The 17711-nt window shown below is 44.5% G+C and overlaps 1 protein-coding gene across 3 annotated transcripts in view; it reads right to left on the bottom strand.

Annotated features, from left to right (window-relative positions):
- Positions 1 to 17711, bottom strand: part of ZDHHC8 (zinc finger DHHC-type palmitoyltransferase 8) — a 165055-nt gene that overhangs the window by 34753 nt on the left and 112591 nt on the right. For all 3 annotated transcript variants that reach the window (XR_008598135.1, XM_054997000.1, XM_054997001.1), the window contains exons 2-3: positions 5490 to 5611; positions 2014 to 2171 (exon numbers count right to left, since the gene is read on the bottom strand). Coding sequence is in view for 2 of the 3 variants with exons in the window: in XM_054997000.1 (XP_054852975.1) it covers positions 2014 to 2171; positions 5490 to 5611 (280 nt within the window). In the remaining variant the exon portion in view is untranslated. The remainder of the gene's footprint in view (positions 1 to 2013; positions 2172 to 5489; positions 5612 to 17711) is intronic.

Below are 17711 nucleotides of genomic sequence, written 5' to 3'. Positions count from 1 at the left end.
TCGTTTTATCTGCCCTTTTTTTCTTGTTTTCACAAAATTGCTGGCTGCAGTTTTAAACTCATTATTGACTTGATCGTTATAATTTTTTTTAAAAAATATTGAATTCTTCTTTTTGTTGCTGTTCCTATGAACCACTTGTGAGTTATGGTTCAAGTATATAGATGTAAAGAAGTCAACTGCGGGAAGAGAAGTTTGCTGTTAGTGCAAACTGGAAACAATCCCCAGATCCAGGGTCCTGGAAGAAAGAGAGAGTTGTGACTCAGAGACAGGGCATCTGCTCTGTATACAAGTCCTGGGTTCAACCCCCGGCAATCTCCATTTCAAAGGATCAGGTTGTAGGAGATATGAAAGACCTCGGCCTGAAACCCCAGGGAGCCACTGCCTATCAGAATAGACAATAACTTGGTAGATCGATGGTCCTACTCAATATAGGGTAGCTTCATATGTGTTCATTTGGCAGATTCTTGCCTCCAACTGCTTAAGGGATATGTGCCAAGAAGCTGCAGCCAATCACAGCTTGCCAGCACATCACCAGGTGCACACTCTTCGTACTGCATGAAAAGCAAAGACCACAGCAAAGACCAAGTGAACATTATGGTAATGTTGAAACCTGCTACACTACACAGAATTAAAACAATGGCTGCAACTAATTAAAATCCCTTACCCAGGCATCACTGACACAGAAAGTTTGTTAGTGTCAAGAATTCCCCAATCAGGACCACTGATATATTGCACAGCCAATTTTCCACACCAGAACAGCCAAATGCTACAAATTCATAGTATGTGGAAATTTGGATGTGCAATATATCAATGGTCCTCCTAATTGGGGAATTCTTGACACTAACAAACTTGCACCTTACAAAAATTATGAAGATATTGCAAATATATATGCGTCTCTCTTACATGGGAACACTCAAGTGAATGATCTTACACTTGTTCTCCCATGGTGGATACACATGCACTGCTAGGGAGACACAGCACACTTGAATATAAGACCACACAGAAAGTAAATCACTTGAGTGTCTCCGTGTAAGATGTTTTGTGTAGAGAGACTCTAAGAAGCATTTGAATGTCGAGTCCAACCATTAGTTGACTTTTCCTACCACCCTTTGCCTGTGAACGACTTTGTTTTCAGGAACCTGATGGGTGGCATGTGCTCCAGCACTGAAGCATCCAGTAACCAGGGCTTATTTTGAGGAGGAACGCACAGGAACGCAGTTCCGGCAGTTCTCCAAAGAGGTCACATGTCAGGTGGCCCCACCCACCTGACTCTCGGCCATTTTGGGCCTGTTTCGGCCTGGATTGGGGCTGAAACAGCCCGGATTGGGCCTCTGATGGGGGGTGGATCACTCTCCCACTCATCAGTGGCCCGATCCTGACCATTTTGGGCCCCTTTCCGGCCATTTTCAGCCTCTTTTTGCCATTTTGGGCCAATTTCAGTCCTGAATGGCCAGGATTGGGTCCAAAACAGCCAGGATAGGTGATGTCAGGAGGGGTGGCAAATGCAAATTAGTTATACTAATGACACACTTCCAGTGATGGTAAAAGGCATGGCATATGCTAATGAGTTATGCTAATGAGTTCCTCCAGCTCTTTTTCTACAAAATGACCCCTGCCGGTAACCAACTGGATACTGCACTTTTGTAGAGCTACAGCAACCATCTGTGACTGCTTCACACAGGAAAACCCAGTTGCAAATTATGGGTTTGATCCACACTACATTGGCAATTTGCATCATATCATGGAGATCGGCGGAAGGCAGGGATCTGGAGGCAGGAAATCTCTGTTCCACTGATGGAAAATTTAGTCTGGATCCCGCCTTGTGGCTTTAGTGCAATGAGACCATAATATCCAATGCTGTGTGAATGCAACCAAAATGTGACAGAAAAATACTAGGATATTCACCCTATAAGCAGTGATTTGGACCACATCAAGTCGAAACAGTTACACCACCTGGCAATGGCTAGAATAATCAAAAGGGGTGTGTGTGCATACAGGGGCACACATTCTTACCTCCACACAGTTGTCACAGACACTGCAGTGGGAGCAGCGGGGAGGGCGATAGAAGTGGCAAGTGGCACACCATTTCATCCGTACTTGGATTCCTTTGATCTCCACGTTCTTGTACAGCGGAGCTCGGAAATCATCATCTTTATCCTCATCTTCATCTGCTGCTCAAAATTGCATGGAAATGACAACACTGGCTTAGATTATTGACAGCAAACTATACCGATAAAGGACCAATGCAACATGACCTAGTTCCATGCCCTGCCAATTTCCTATAAAGCAGGAGCAAGAGAGGACGGGCTGTTGATTTACAGTGGAGAATGGATGGAGAGGAGGGGGACTGTTCTACGGGTGGGGGTCTTGGAGATCCACTGGGGTGGAAATAACTAAAAGAGGTGGTCAGAACTCAGATGGAAAGTTTGGCCTATGAAGTTGTTGCAATGGCTGTCACTCGCTTTAGAGATTTCAACATGATAAATAAATCATTATGTCGGCTCCAGAAACCTAATTAAAGGATTCCACGTTTGGGCCGTTAGCAGAGTCTATCGTTTGGCATAGGAAGCGTGATTATAGGTGGTTGTGAGCTGGTTCTGTTAGCTGGTGTGTGTGCAGGAAAGAAAATAATAAATCATACACTTGCTTTATATTTAGAAAAGAAATAAGAGTTCTTTATTGTAGGAACTCCATACTCTGATAGGAAAGGAGGAGAGAGAGATCCTAACCACCTATCTAGTCTATCTAGTCTGCACAAGGCCTGCATCTATGCTGCCAAGATGGAGAGAGGAAGAGAGAGGTGTTGCCTGGAACAATGCTAGGAAGAGAAGAAGTGAGAGGGAGGAAGTCAAGAGGAGGAAATCCTGAGAACAGCAATCTACATCTCAAAGGACAGTCAGAACAGTAAACCGTAAATAGAGTGCCCTAACCTCTCTATCTTTGTAACTCTTTGGTTTGTCCCCCTCTGAAACCTGATGAAAGGGACAGTGCTGAATCTTCCTCTTCCAACGCAACAGAAGAAGCAATTTTGCAAAGGATCTGCTATCCCCATCTACTGTTCCTATGTCCAAAGCTTCTGGTTAAATAAATAAGCTTCTGTTTGATTATAAGCGTCTGTTTGATTATAAATAAATTCTCACAAGGAAGATTTTTTTCCAGACTTGGGGGACACCCTCCCCCAGGCTTGCAGAAAAATCTGAAACCAGAAAGGAGGGTGGAGATGCTAACCCCACCCCCCAACTGACAACAATCCTTTGTGCAAGTGCAGTCAACTGCTCTAAACAGGCACTGAGGGGAGACATGGAACACAGATGAAACAGTCCGGGCCACCACCGGCCCTTGTCTTTCCCTGATCCAGGCAGCTCAGCTTTTGGGGGGTGGACTGTATGGGATTATACCATGCTGAGGTCCTTTCCCTCCCCACGCCCTGCCACCTCCAGGTTTCACCCCTCAAATCTCCAGGAATTTTCCAACTTGGAGATGGCAACCCTACCTAGGTACCAAAGCAATGAATTCTCAGCAGGTGTGGAAAGGGAGGACAGGTCTTTACTTAGCCAGGCAGTGCAGCTGCGAGCCGTGCTGAGGCTGGGCATGGTGGCAGCAAGCTGCTCCAAGGCTGAGAGCCCGGGAGCCTCAGAAACGAGTCATGCCAATGCCAGATGCCACAGAAATGTGCCATCCTGAGGCCAGCCTTGGCAGGAACAAACCTCCCTTAGGCTGGGATAGTCCAGCACCTCAGGAATGACAGGGCTGGATACCGCCAAAATGAACCTCCCCGAGGCCAAAAGAGCCCAGACACAGCAGTTTTGAGTGGCTCAAGAAGACCCACTCAGGAACCACAAGGTGGGGAGGGAACCATTAAGGGTCTTTGGGAGTGAGGTATTGGGGGACTGAGCAAGAAAGTGAGAGTGTGTTTGTGTGTGAGAGAGAAAGAATGAGGCAGAAGGCGCTGGGGGACAGATGGAGGTGGCTGAAAGAGAGAGCTATGGAGTGAGGGACAGAATGAGAGTGCGTGTGTGTATATGATACAATGGACACTTGGAGAGGGGAAAAGAGAAATAAGAAAGGGAGAGAGAGAAAGCGACTGAAAGTGAGAAAAGGGGCGGGGAAGAGGAGAGGAAACAAAAGGGGAGGAAATGAGATGGCAGCCCCCGCAATTTCCTTGTAGGCCCCCATTTTCCCAAACACATTGCTCCCAAACCCCTTTCCCCTTTTCCACACACACCCTTCCCAAACCCCTTTCCACTTTGCCCTCACCAAACACTCTTCTCTTTTGGACCTCTTCTTCCCCAACCCCCTTCCATTTTGCCCCCTCCCCCAAGACCCCTTTTGGATGGGGGGGGGCTGCTGCAGGGGGGGTGTTTGGAATGGAAGTGCAAAAGGGGACGGCTCTGTGCAATGGAGCAGGGACAGAAGCCTGGCATGGCTCCGACCCCCCGCCCAAACACACACACAATTTTTGAGGGCTCCTGCTTGTTATATATCTAATAGACAAGGACAATGCACATTTTAAAAAATCCATAAGGGGGAGGTGCCCAGGGCTAGGAGAGACGTTCTTGGAAACCTGCTGGGGGATTAAATAAAACAGAGAAAGTGTTTAATGCTGAATAGAATGTTTACCCCTACCCACTATCCATCAAATACGAAGGAAACTGGCAACATTGCACATATGCAAGCATAAACATACACATACAGCGCTGTCAGAACTATTAGTAACCGTCCACATGAAATAAACAATGAAGATTATAGAAATATGGTTCATGTTAGGAATTCACCTTATACAGGACTGCTAAACAACGTTCAGCAGCTAGCCCTTGAATAGCTGGAGCAATCATTATTATTACTACCAGGGCTTTTTTTCTGGGAAAAGAGGTGGTGGAACTCTGTGGGTTGCCCTCGGAGAAAATGGTCACATGGCTGGTGGCCCCACCCCCTGATCTCCAGACAGAGGGGAGTTTAGATTGCCCTTTGCGCCGCAGGGAGGGCAATCTAAACTCCCCTCTGACTGGAGATCAGGGGGCGGGGCCACCAGCCATGTGATCATTTTCAAGAGGGTCCGGAACTCCGTTCCACCGCGTTCCTGCTGAAAAAATGCCCTGATTACTACTGTAAATTAGGGCTGCAACATTCCCGTCAATTCATCAATTGACTTGCTCAGTTAATAACATTTTGATTGACTAAAGCATGCCCCTAATAATAAGGTGACAGATTTAAAATTATTTTTATTACAGAACTTATAAAAACTGTAGATGGCAAGAGACGTCTGAGAAGAGGCATTCTATCCTGGGTGGAAGAGGAAGGGGGAATGCCTCTTCTTCGAAGACCCCTATCTGGACCTGACAACCCTAGAAATAAGAAAGGTGGCATCTTGCACAAGTCTTCTGGGAAGCACTTCCAGACACACGTGGTGAGAAGGCATAAAAAGCAAAACTCTTTGAACGACTCAGGGTAAATTTGGCCATTCCTTCCCATGTCCCACCCCCATTTACCTCGTGGAAAAACCCCTGGGTCCATGAATGTCGCCATGCTGAAGTTTGCAAGGACAAAAAGAAACACGAGCCCATTGTACAGAGGGATGGCTGGAGAGACGGCTCTTGTTAACCAGGGGCACCTGCACAGAGACACAAAAGAAAGAGCAAAACATTGTCTATGGGGCATCAGAAAGGTTTGGTTTCCCCCTCCTCTCAATCTCACTGAGAACGGAGGGAAGCCATTTTGTCAATTGCTCCTATAAAGGCAACTGGGGACAGCAACATGGACAGCCACATTGGACAAACAATCCAGGCATTTAGCTGGGTTTTATTTATTTATTTATGTTATTTATAGTCCGCCTTTCTCACTGAGACTCAAGCCTGATTACATACAATCAGTATCAAGGACAGTTCCATACAGTGTCAAGGACATTTCCATAAACAATGCCATAGGGTAAATAAATACGAGTTTACAAAGACATAGCATTAGCAAGGATCCAATACACAGCTGAAGAAATGCTGAAACAGAACATAATCGATTCTAGGACTGACATTATTAGACAACATGAAGCACAGGTAGCACATTACATATTTAAAGCAACAGATAATATGTAAGGCAACGTAGTGGCCAAGATTATGGTCCCTAACTCATTAGCAAAGCATTGGAGACCCCCTCCCTACAATACAGACCTCCTGTCTGAGTAAAAAAGCTTCTTTGAATAACTCGGGTTAGCAAAATTTCAAGAACTTGGATCGGACCAAGGGTCCATCTAATCCAGCATCTTGGAGTGGCCAACCAGGAAGACTACAGGAAGACTACAGCTCTCCTCTGCTTTTGCCTCTCAGCAACTGGTGTTCAGAGGCACAGTGCTTCTAAACATGGAGGTTCTGTTTAGCTATAATAGACTTTGACAGGCCTATTTCTCTAAATCAGAGACAATTCTTAAAAAGAGGCGCAATTCATACCAAAATAAATTAGCCACCTAGATTTTCAACTGGTGGAAAAATCTGCCTCCAGACCTTTACAGCAAGTCATCAATCTCAATGTTTATGTACTGGTGACTATATAACCCCTGAATTTTGGACTACTTAGAAAGCAAGCTCCATTGGTTACATCACATGAAACAAGACAAAAGGCTATAGAAGAAAGGCATTTCCTTCAAACTTCTTAAAACCTCTTTCTTAATCGCACAGTTGGGCAGTCCCTTAGAAGATCTGCACACAAGAAATGTAATAAGAATGCCTCATTTTCTCTCATTAGTGCTAAATCATTTATCAGGCCAAGTCTGATTTGACAGCTAAATCTTGGTATGCTTGTATATGTTTGGACACCAATTTATGGTCTAAACAATGTCCTCACTATGTCCACATTCAGGCATAGCTCCATTGAACATTTCTGGACAAAGACTTGCTTACTCTAAATTACAGTAAATCCAGCAAGATGGTCTGGAAAGGAATGTCAAACTAACCATGAAATCAATGGCTGAAGGTTCATTTACAGATAATTAGTCACCCAGGGGGAAATTAATGGGATCTTTTTCAGTGTAAATTATCATCTCCACCACTTCATAATGGAAGGAAACCTATAAGCATAAACAATTCTGTCCGTTTATTGCAGCCACATATTTTAACAAGTCCGTCGAAGTTTAAACAAAGGACACAAATGATTCACCATAAGCATTAGCCAGAGTTTCTGATCTCCACCCTTTTTCTGTTCTTTGTATAATTTGTTTTCTGGAATTTTTCTGACAGAGTATCAAGGACACAGTGAAAAATTAGAAGCTGCAAAAATTCTGAGAGATGCAATTTCACAAATGAAATTGCCAGGTTAAAAAAAAAGAGAGAGTGTTGAATATATTCATTTCAACCTCTTGTATATCATCATTATTGCCAGAATTTTCTCTCTGTGCCATACAGTTCCATCCAATTTATTTTATTTTTCTTTCTTTTGTTTCCCCCCCCTCACAGTTATAGGGTGTTAACATACATAAGAAGACCCTTGCTGGATCAGAATGAAGTTTCATCTATTTCTGCCTCCTATTTCCCATAGAGATCAACTAAAAGCTGCAGAAGATCTACAAATAGAATATAAAGGCCCCTGTCGCTGACCCCAGCTACTGGCATTCAGAGGTACACTGCCTCTGAACTTGGAGGTTCCATTTAGCCATCATGCATAAAACAGAAACTATGCTTCATTTGAAATATTGTCTTAACATCTGAAATGCCTTAACATTTCTGAAAGGAAAAAGGCACCCTTCCTTTTTAAAAATAAATAAATTTGTATTATTTCCTATTCTATGAATTCAATTAATATAACTATTTCATATTATATTAATTCAAAAAGTCAACCAGAAACGTATCGTGTCTGTTTGACAGGTAGTGAGACAGTATTAAAGCTTGGCCGTCGTCACACGGCCATAAATTTAGCGCCATCTCTCGCTGAATGCTCACCTTATTCCAGCTCTCTTGCGATTTCATCATTCTCCCCAATTCACGCTTTGTGACTCTTTATATCATCTTTATCCGCTTCCATGTGAATGCCCTGGATCGACTATGAACGCTTTGGAACACCAAAACGCTCACTCTCCCGGATCATCTGTCTCACCTAACACTGATTCTCCTGCCCTACACTCCCACAAGCCCCAGTGCGACCCGCAATTAAGGCTCAAAGTAATTTTTTTTTAAACGTCAGCCTTATAGTGCTATAGCGCTATAGCGCTATTCTGCCATGGGCGGGAAACCTCTGCTACCTATCACAGTTGGCTTTTGGGTTGGCCCAGCACAACATTGGTATAATAGAAGAGTGATATAGCACAAATATGCAAAAAAAATTTTTTTAAAGGGGTGGGATTTTTAGAGCCCCGTTTCCAGAGGCACTTTGACTGACCATCAAATTGTGCTTTTCCCTTTTAATGTGACTGACTGGAAGCGCAAGCAGTTATCACAAGATGGGAGAATCCGTTCTAATAACGATAACAGAAGAAACGATTTCTAGTGCAAAACTGACGAAATAAGGGCCCGTGTGGCGACGGCCACCATTACCAATTGGATTAGGATAAAATGAACAAATAAAGAGGCTGAATTCACAGTGGGTCTGTGACTTCGCACATCTGCTTGGCAGGCAGAAGGTTCCAGGTTCAAATCCTGGCACTGACAATAGCTGCTAGTCAGAGTTAACAAAATTGACCTCGTAGACTAGTGCTATGACGACCCACATTCACACAAATTGATATACTAAGTTTATCAAACAGTTTTGACATGAACTATGAAAGGTTAGTTTTTCAGTGGCTAGCCAGGCCCACCTCAATGATGAATTAACTGACCAGCTAAAAGGATGCCTCCCCATCTTTTTGTGGTAGGTGTCTGGACTCGGAACCTATTGATAAGCAAGACCACAACGGATGTGTATTTGCATAATTTAACATGCAATTTACATAGCATGAACATTCACTTGGGGAACTGGAATACGGCACACCTCCCCCCAAATCTCCAAGGATTTTCCAACCTGGAGTTGGCAACCCTATTTACAGGCATTCTGTATCACTGCAAGTTAGCACAAGGGAGGTTGCTTTCAGCTGCAGCATATTTAACATTTTCATATAAAGGACACAGGAGGAGCTATGCTTGAAAAAGAGAATCTAGAAATACAGGTAGAATCTGTTGATCTGAAAAATCCAGCAAGAAACCTTTGCGACATTTCAAAAACAAATCGTTCCTTCTTGAGCACAGAGGGATCTTATTGTTCACCCCAGACTAACGTTGTGTAACAGCTAAAAACCTGTGAACTCTGAAGTCTCCGAACATCCCTGCAATTCCCAATAAAGACACATCTAGATAACATTTGAAACAACACCTTTGTTCACCTTTACCTTTGGAACAGCACCCAGTGCAATCCTAAGCAGAGTTATACTGTTGTAAATGCACTGCTCAATGGGCTAAGGAGCGGTATAACCCTGGTCCCTTTCGCACTTACAGTTTAAACCGCCATTTATGATTGCAATGGCTTCGGCATGGCTCTCCCACATTCCACATTGCCCGAGGCAGTTTCGATTTTGCATCTTGTTTTTCATTTTAGACTTTGAAGCCTTGGTGCAGTTTTGGGCTTTCGGGGCTTTGCAATTCAAGTCAGACTTTTTTTTTTTAACTATGAGCAAGCGTAGTAATGTAGCAATGCTGGAACCTATTCCCCCCTCCCAATATTTGCTGATGGGGCTGTCCCTTGCCCTCTGGAGAGGCAATTGGTGGCGGAGTTCTGGGGGGAAACATGTACCTTTTATGCTTGTTCCACTCTCTCTTTTTTTTTAAAGCCAAACCAGGAAAGACTTAAAATGCTGCTGCTTCATTCCCACCCTGCAGCTTCCCTTCCACTTTGTTTTGCAAAGGGCTGTACGCTCTTGGGGTTTTTTTTACTCTTTGGCATTTGCAGAAGACACTAGGAGGGAGGGGAAAGCGGTCATTTAATCCTTCTCTGGCTTTTAAAGACAGCAGGGAAGAAGCAGCAATGTTAGGAATCGTTCCTGTCTTAGGGGGGTGGGAGAGAGAGAATGCTTGCATACCCGGGAAGAAGGAAGCCAATGGAGATGCAGCCTTATGACCCTTACCTAGCTTTACTGATAAAAATGGCGGAAAAGGAGTTCAGAGAGCTGAGCTGGGTGGGAGTGGTTAATTCCACACAGACCAATCAGCTCCTGGGGAAAAGGAGAGGGGGCAGAACAGAAGCAGAAGGAGAGTATAGAGTTCGCACTGACATTAATAGGGCCAGACGCGACTTGGCAGCAGCTTCAAATCGTGGTAGGAGAGGGGGAAATCGGGGATATCGCAGACAAACATCGGTTCTGCGTCCCATGACTACCTTGCAAGTGTGAAACAAGAATGAGATGAGAATGATGTAAGACACTTTGGGCCCCCATTGGGGTGAAGGCCAGGATATCAATGAAACAAACAAATAAATATGCTCTCTTTTTTTGTTTCTTTTCGTTTCCATGGCTGGCATTCCCAATTTGTTTGCTTCTTTTCTGATATTTTATGGTATTTTAAAACATCATATGCCATTTATCTGCCAACATTATGCAAAAATAATGTTCAAAATGCATTAGTTGTAATAGGAGAAATTCAGCAGAAAGAAACAGAAATTGGCAGGAAAATAAAGGCCACATCCAAATGGCGAGGATTCTCTACTTTGCATGCCGCTGTGAATGTAGAGGCATATGCTTTGGCAACAGAGCTTCCACACTGGCATACCCATGCACTTTCTTCCATCAGCTGTCAAGTCCCCAGCTCAAACAGGAGGTTTTTTAAAAAATAAAATAACTGCTACGGCATTACAACACTATGACATTACAGTGCTATAGCAATTACTGTTTTTTTTTAAAGACCTCAAAAAGCCCTTCAGAGCAAATGGTAGCTGTGAGGGGCCAATGGAAAGAAGCCGGCAACATTATGGGTGTGATCTTTGAAAATGCGCACCTTTTCATCCAGGCTCACGTGGACTAATCTCCCCAAAAAAACGGAGCAATGATTTTGGAAAGAGTGTACTAAGAATTTTAAAAAGACGGAGCACGGTAAGAACCTGATGTCATGTGGATTCTTCCCCCCAAAAGAGTCCAATTTGGAAACCGAGGCAGAGAAAAGCATCCCTGTGGAAGTCACAGGACATATTTGCATATGGGACAAACTGAATCAAAACAGGTAATTTTTTTGAGGCAAAATGGTGTGGCTTTGAACTTTGGTCACAATCTCCATTTGTCTGCTAACAATCACTATACTCAAATGTTTCTTGTCCCTCTGGGGGGAAAAAAGATACAAGGATTCAGAATCTTTTTCTCTGTGGGCTAGAAAGCAGCTTAGAGGAAGGATTTGTCTGATCAGAAAAATGGCTAAAAGGGAAAGGTTTCTCTGATCAAATTTCAATCCTTTACTGGCTGCATCAGCTAGTCGGGGTTGTACCTGGAGCCGCAGTCAAGGTACCTTATTCACAAGAATAATGAGGGGAGCCCAGGAAGTGACCTTGGAACACTCAAAAGTTACCCTTCAGACAATCTGATTTCGAATTTCTGTACAGCTACGGCTCACTTGGCATGCTAGAAGGCTCCCCAAGTCCCACAAAGGCAATCTCATTCTTCATACTGCTATAAAAATGTAGGTCCTCTGCATTAACAATGCTAATTTTGCCCTCAGAAATGCCGAAAAGGTACAATGAAATGCAGGGTGGTTCGCTAAAAACAGCCTTTTTACTGTCCTTGCCGGATTGTTGTTGCGATTCCAACCAGGCTAACAGTAGTACCAACAGGGCTTTTTTTCAGCTGGAACGCAATGGAACGGTGTTCCGGAACTGCTTGAAAATGGTCACATGGCTGGTGGCCCCACCCCCTGATCTCCAGCAGTGTGGAGGGCAATCTAAACTCCCCTCTGTCTGGAGATCAGGGGGTGGGGCCACCAGCCATGTGACCATTTTCTCCTAGGGCAACCCACTGAGTTCCACCACCTCTTTTCCCAGAAAAAAAAGCCCGGAACAACCTAAAGTTACAGCATTATACTTTACAATGGTGTAAAATGAATATAAAATGTATATTTTCCTCACTGCAGGCTCATTGATATTTGAGTGCTGAGAGAACTAAAGGGCAGGGAATCATAGCAAGACAGGTTGCTTGGTATATTTAAAAATAATAACATTACATATTAATAAGTTACAATTTTTTTTGCTTAATCTAAAACTAAGGACATTTAGTACTTGTCAGGCTAGTGTCTTCTCAGCAGGCAAAAACAAACTTACTTTACTATGAGTGATCCAGAAAAGGTCAGGGCCTATAACATAGCAGAAGAAACCCAGTTTTTGTAAGCTCCCCTGGCCTCAGCTGAGCTCCATTTCTTCATTCAACAGTCAAATCCACTCTTGCTCTTCATTTCTGTTTAATTCATTTTCTCTCTTTTTGTCACTGTTTTTCTCTGCCACTACTTCTTTTGCTTCGTGTAAACCTCAGGTTACATCTAGAGTTGCCAGGTTGGGAAATTCTTGGAGATTTGCAGGTGGAGCCTAGGAAAGACAGGGAGTGGGGAGGGACCTCAGCACGATATAACGCCACTGGGTTCACCCTCCAAAGCAGCCATTTTCTCCAGGGGAACTGATCCTTGCAGTCTGAAAATCAGCTGAAATTTCAGGAGATCTCCACGCCCCACTTGGAATTCTATTTCATGGCTCTGTCCTCTTTCTCTCAGAGCGGGACCACAAGTGACGCCTGACACAGGTTGGACACTCGCCAGCTTCCCTCAAGTTTTGATGGGAAATGTAGGCAGCTTGGCAGAATGTTGGACAAGTGACAGTTGAAAAGTCCATTGGACAGCAGTCAGAAAGTCAAGCTGCAAGACCAGGATGCCTACATTTCCCATCAACACTTGAGGGAAGCTGACTAGTGTCCAACCTGTGTCAGGCGTCACTTGTGTTCTCGCTCTCACTCTCCCGTTCTGCTGGAACTTGCTGCCTCTCAGCAGCCATGCGCCTCGTGCCAGCATTTCATTCTTGTTGCAAACCTAGTTGACTGAGCCTGCACCTCCAATACTGCAGTACCAGTGCTGTCTATTCAGTCAGCTGACCTCAAGGACCAATCACCGACCTCCAGGCCCTATAAAGCATAAGCCTTCAAGCTTGCCATTCAGTCTGAGCAACCTGATTCGTAAGCAAGGGCATGGCTTGGCTTAAGCACCTAAGGCTTGACCCCTGCCTCTTTGTTAAACTACCTAGCTTGTTAAACTACAAATATGGCCTAACTTGATTGACTACCAGCCAGCTCCTATCATTCTCTCCTCCTCTAGAAACCACAGCACCTGACAGAGTTGCCTCTTGGCAACCAGCGGTGGAGGGATTGACAGGATCATGGAGGCCCTTGCTGGCAACTTGATGATGCCAGTTATGCACCGATATCACTGTCGTGTCATCCCATTGCCAGCACCACTGGAACCGCTCTGGAATTTGGACAAAACTCTATGATTTTTGCCCAAATATCATGGCTTCACTCAGTGACATGATGACATTATTTCTGAGTACAAGAGAAGTAAAGACAGAGTCAGCATGTCGTTGGTGACATGACAACATTGCGAGGAAGGCCTGGCCTGATGCTGCTGGTAAGTCCCCCGATTTTGACCATTTCTTCCTTCGCTAGCCGGCTGAGCGATAGCAGGAAGTGCCAGCTTGGGGAGGGGCACCGCCCACCCATAACCAGGGCCGACAACCCTACCACCTGCAGCCCGACTCCTGCTGTCCTTTGTGCTCAATTAAACAACATTTAATCCCTTTTCTATCCAGTGCTCAAAAACAGTGGCATAAAGAGGTAAACATTTTAGTCCAGCCTGCCAGTTAAGCCCACCTCATGAGCTCTGCTCTGGTCTCTGTGCCCCCACCTCCAGAGGCTAGGCAGGTGGCAACCAGAGACAGGGCTTTTTCAGTGATGGCACCTCACATGCGGAACCCCCTTTCTCCTTGAGGCCTGCCTGGCACTGATGTTGCTTTCTTTTAGATGCCAGGCCAGATGTTTCTGTTCACTGAGGTTTTTAATTAAGGGATTGATTTTTTTAAAAGCACTATTTTAGCCTGTAAACTGTTGTTTCAAGCTGTCTGTGGTTTGTTTTTATTATCTGTATTCTTAAAATTGAGCTTGGACTTTTTAAATGCTGGATTGTAATCAATCTCTTTTAATGTTTTGTTTTTATTATTTTTATTTTGTAAGCCGCCTCAGGCAAGTTCCTGGAAAGGCATCCTAAAAATATTTTAAATAAATAAATCTTGAAAAGCATTATGTACTAGCATTCCAGATCTCACTGCTGATTCATTCAGAATCTACAGAATTTGAATTTTTCCCTCTTTGGAGCAAAGAGCATGTTTCTAGGTCTCATTGCACCTTAAATATAAGGGGAAACGCTTATCTCCACAATGAAACTGGCTAGAGACATACTTTTTAAAAAAATGAAAGCTGGGAATTCAGAGAGAACCTTATAGACAGGTCATTTAAAAAGGAAATGGTAGTCCCCTGTGCAAGCACTGAGTCATTACTGACCCATAGGGGGACATTGCATCATGATGTTTTCTTGGCAGACTTTTGTTCTGGGGTGGTTTGCTATTGCCTTCCCCAGTCATTTACCCTTTACCCCCAGGAAACTGGGTACTCATTTTACCCACCTCGGAAGGACGGAAGGCTGAGTCAACCTTGAGCTGGCTATTTGAACCCAGCTTCCACCAGGATCGAACTCAGGTCGTGACTGAGTAGAGCTTGGGCTGCAGTACTGCAGCTTACCACTCTGCGCCATGAGGCTCCTTCGACAGATCATTATGGCAATTGATATTATAGTGAGACCGGTCATTATAGCACTAGAATACCAACAGCCAACTTTTTAAATCCCTCATGTGGCAGAGGCCGGGGGCGGGGGGATTGCTGCCTCCAGAGAAAACAGCATCGATGTTGATGGGACTCTGAGTTTCCATCCTCAAGGTTATGACTCCAGCTTCTCTGTGATCTTTCCCAAAGCATCATAGCAAAGCAGGTTTGGGAAAGATTGTAGGAAAGCCAGGGAAAAGCCAGAAGGTGCTCGCAAGTGCTCAGGAAAAGCAGGTGGGAAAAGCTGGGCCGTTTTCGCACTACTAACCTACTTCCGTAACGTTGTGAAATGTCGCGCAAAAAACGCAGAAGATAGTGTCTTATCGTGAGAGTTTTGCGCAACATTATGCAAAACTCTCGTGAGAAGACACTATCTTCCGTGTTTTTTGCACAACGTTTTGCAACGTTACAGAAGCGAAAATGGCCCTGCTTCCTAATAGGATTCAGACTGGGGCAAACAACCCATGTATAAGCGATAGAGTCGCCAAGTCCCGGTACTGGGGGCGGAGGGGGGGAGGAACCTGGCACTTACTTAGGGAAACCGCTTTGTGCATATGCAAAGTGCATGCATGCTCCTGGCAGTCACAATGACTTCACTTCTGGGAGTGCCACCATCATGCCTGGCAGCAGACATGCTCCGCCCCTGTGAAGCGTGGGAGTATGCCACCTCCGGGCACAATGACGTCACTAAAGGAAGTAATGTTGTTGAGGTGGGGGAACATGGCCACTGCACGCTGGCCTGGGAGCTTTTTTTCTCCGGGCCTCTTCTCTGGGCCTTTCCCCCCCAAAAAAACAAGCAACCAAAAGAAACAACCAAAAGCTGATGTAAGCAGCTGTAGACGGCCTCAGCAAGTAGGGCTCACTGGTCCACCTAGGCTGTTTCCACACTACTCACCTTCATCCAAAACATTGCAGAACGTCACAAAAAAAACATGGAAGATAGCGTCTTCTCACACGAGTTTTGCACGTCGAGCAAAACTTGCACAAAAAGACGCTATCTTCCGCAGTTTTTTTTCCACAACGTTCCGCAACATTCCGGATGAAGGTGAGTAGTGCGGAAACAGCCCTACTGGGGGAAGCATATTGTAAAACTACAAAAGTTTATGCCACAATAAATCAGTTGCTTTTCAAGTTTTATGATGCTCCTTTCAGGTTTAACTAAAATAAGCCTGTATTCACATTTCTGCCACTACATCGGCTGCAAAGGGGAACTAGGGTTGCCAGCCTCCAAGTAGTGGCTGGAGATCTCCCAGAATTACAACTGGTTTCCAGGCCACAGAGATCAGTTCACCTGGAGAAAATGGCTACTTTGGTGGTGGACTCTGGAATTATGCCATGTCAAGGTCCTTTCCCTCCCCAACCCCTACTTTCTCCAGGTTTCACCCCCCAGATGTCCAGGAATTTCCCAACTTGGAGCTGGCAACCCTAACAGGAATCTTTTCATCATGACCCTCAATATTTTTTTTCTGTCCCCATCTGTTTGGCATAACATCCACCCTGAAGAGGAATTCTGTCGGACTCCTTTTTTCTGTCATATTAACAGAGCCTTATGAAAGTGTGGTACAAACATTCGTTTTGGAAAAACATGAAACCTACTTCTCACAGCTAAGCTTCCTCAAAGGGAACCCTGCAGTTTTATTTTAGCTGTGCCACAAACACGAAGTGAGACTCTTCTATGTCTCTATCCTTTATAGATTCTACATTTGCAAAATGGCCTAATAACGAAGAATCTACTGAACTCGAGGATGCGCCCAAGAGATAAATCTAATTAATGCAAAGCATAACACCCTCTGGAGTGTTACTTGTAGTCTCAATTTCCTTTTGAAGTTTTCACTTTACGTAAACACATCCTCATATTTAGAGCCAATTGCCCTAGAAAATGACAACGAAGGGAAAATGTCATGAGTCATAAAACAAGACTCATAAAACAATAGGAAAGCCATTTAATCTCTCGCTACCACATTTTGAGGAGGTTTTGTGTGTGCGTGGAAACAGCAATTCCACAATTAACGCCTACCTTTGTACTGCTCAGGAAGCACAATCAGTCCATGGAACCAATTTGGCTTTCAAGCTGGAAGCCGGAGCTCTGATTGGGGTTCTGTCTGGGCTGAACTCCAGTTCCAGTCGAAAACCAATTCAGCTTTCTGCTTTGAATGAAAACCGCCCAATCTTGACCAAGCTAATTATTGTGTTGTGAACACCACACAAAAGACATTTCTGTGCTTCACTAACCTCGCTTCAACTAATAATGAAGCAGTTAGTTGACCACACGCACCCTGGGACAGTCACAAGAGCTGCAAAAAATACCTGTAGGCAAGGCAGGGGTCTCTATTTACTCCGGGGGTTCCCTCCCAGGTATGCATGCCATTGTGTAAATTAACTAAAAATAAAAAAGGGGGGACCCCAAGAAGTTGGCTTGATGAGAAATCAATATATCCCAAGAGCACAGAATGTTGAGAGCACCTGCCAAGTCCTCGGTAGCAAAATGGATGAAAAGGAAGGCAGTCTGTTCCTACAGCAGAATTTGAGTAGTACCTTAGAGACCAAGGTATAAACTAAGATTTTCCAGGTATAAGCTTTTGAGAGTCAAAACTCCCCTTTTCAGATATGTCTGACAAAGGGAGCTTTAGCTCTTAAAAGCCTATACCCTGAAAATCTTGGTGGTCTCTAAGGAGCCACTGGACCCCAGTCCTGCTGTTCTGCTGCAGACCCACACAGCTACCTGCCTGAAACGGTCTGTTTCTAGTGACTCATAAAACTGTAAAACTGCCAAAAAGCAACTACTGGTAACATGACCACCTGCTCTACCCCGTCCCTCCATCCTGTGGAAACTTAAAAGGGAAGCTGCCTCCTGGAAAGAAGGAAGGAAGGAATG

Source organism: Eublepharis macularius, chromosome 13 (genome assembly GCF_028583425.1).
Source record: "Eublepharis macularius isolate TG4126 chromosome 13, MPM_Emac_v1.0, whole genome shotgun sequence".
Lineage (NCBI taxonomy): Eukaryota > Metazoa > Chordata > Lepidosauria > Squamata > Eublepharidae > Eublepharis > Eublepharis macularius.
This window is presented reverse-complemented; position numbering and strand designations above follow the sequence as displayed.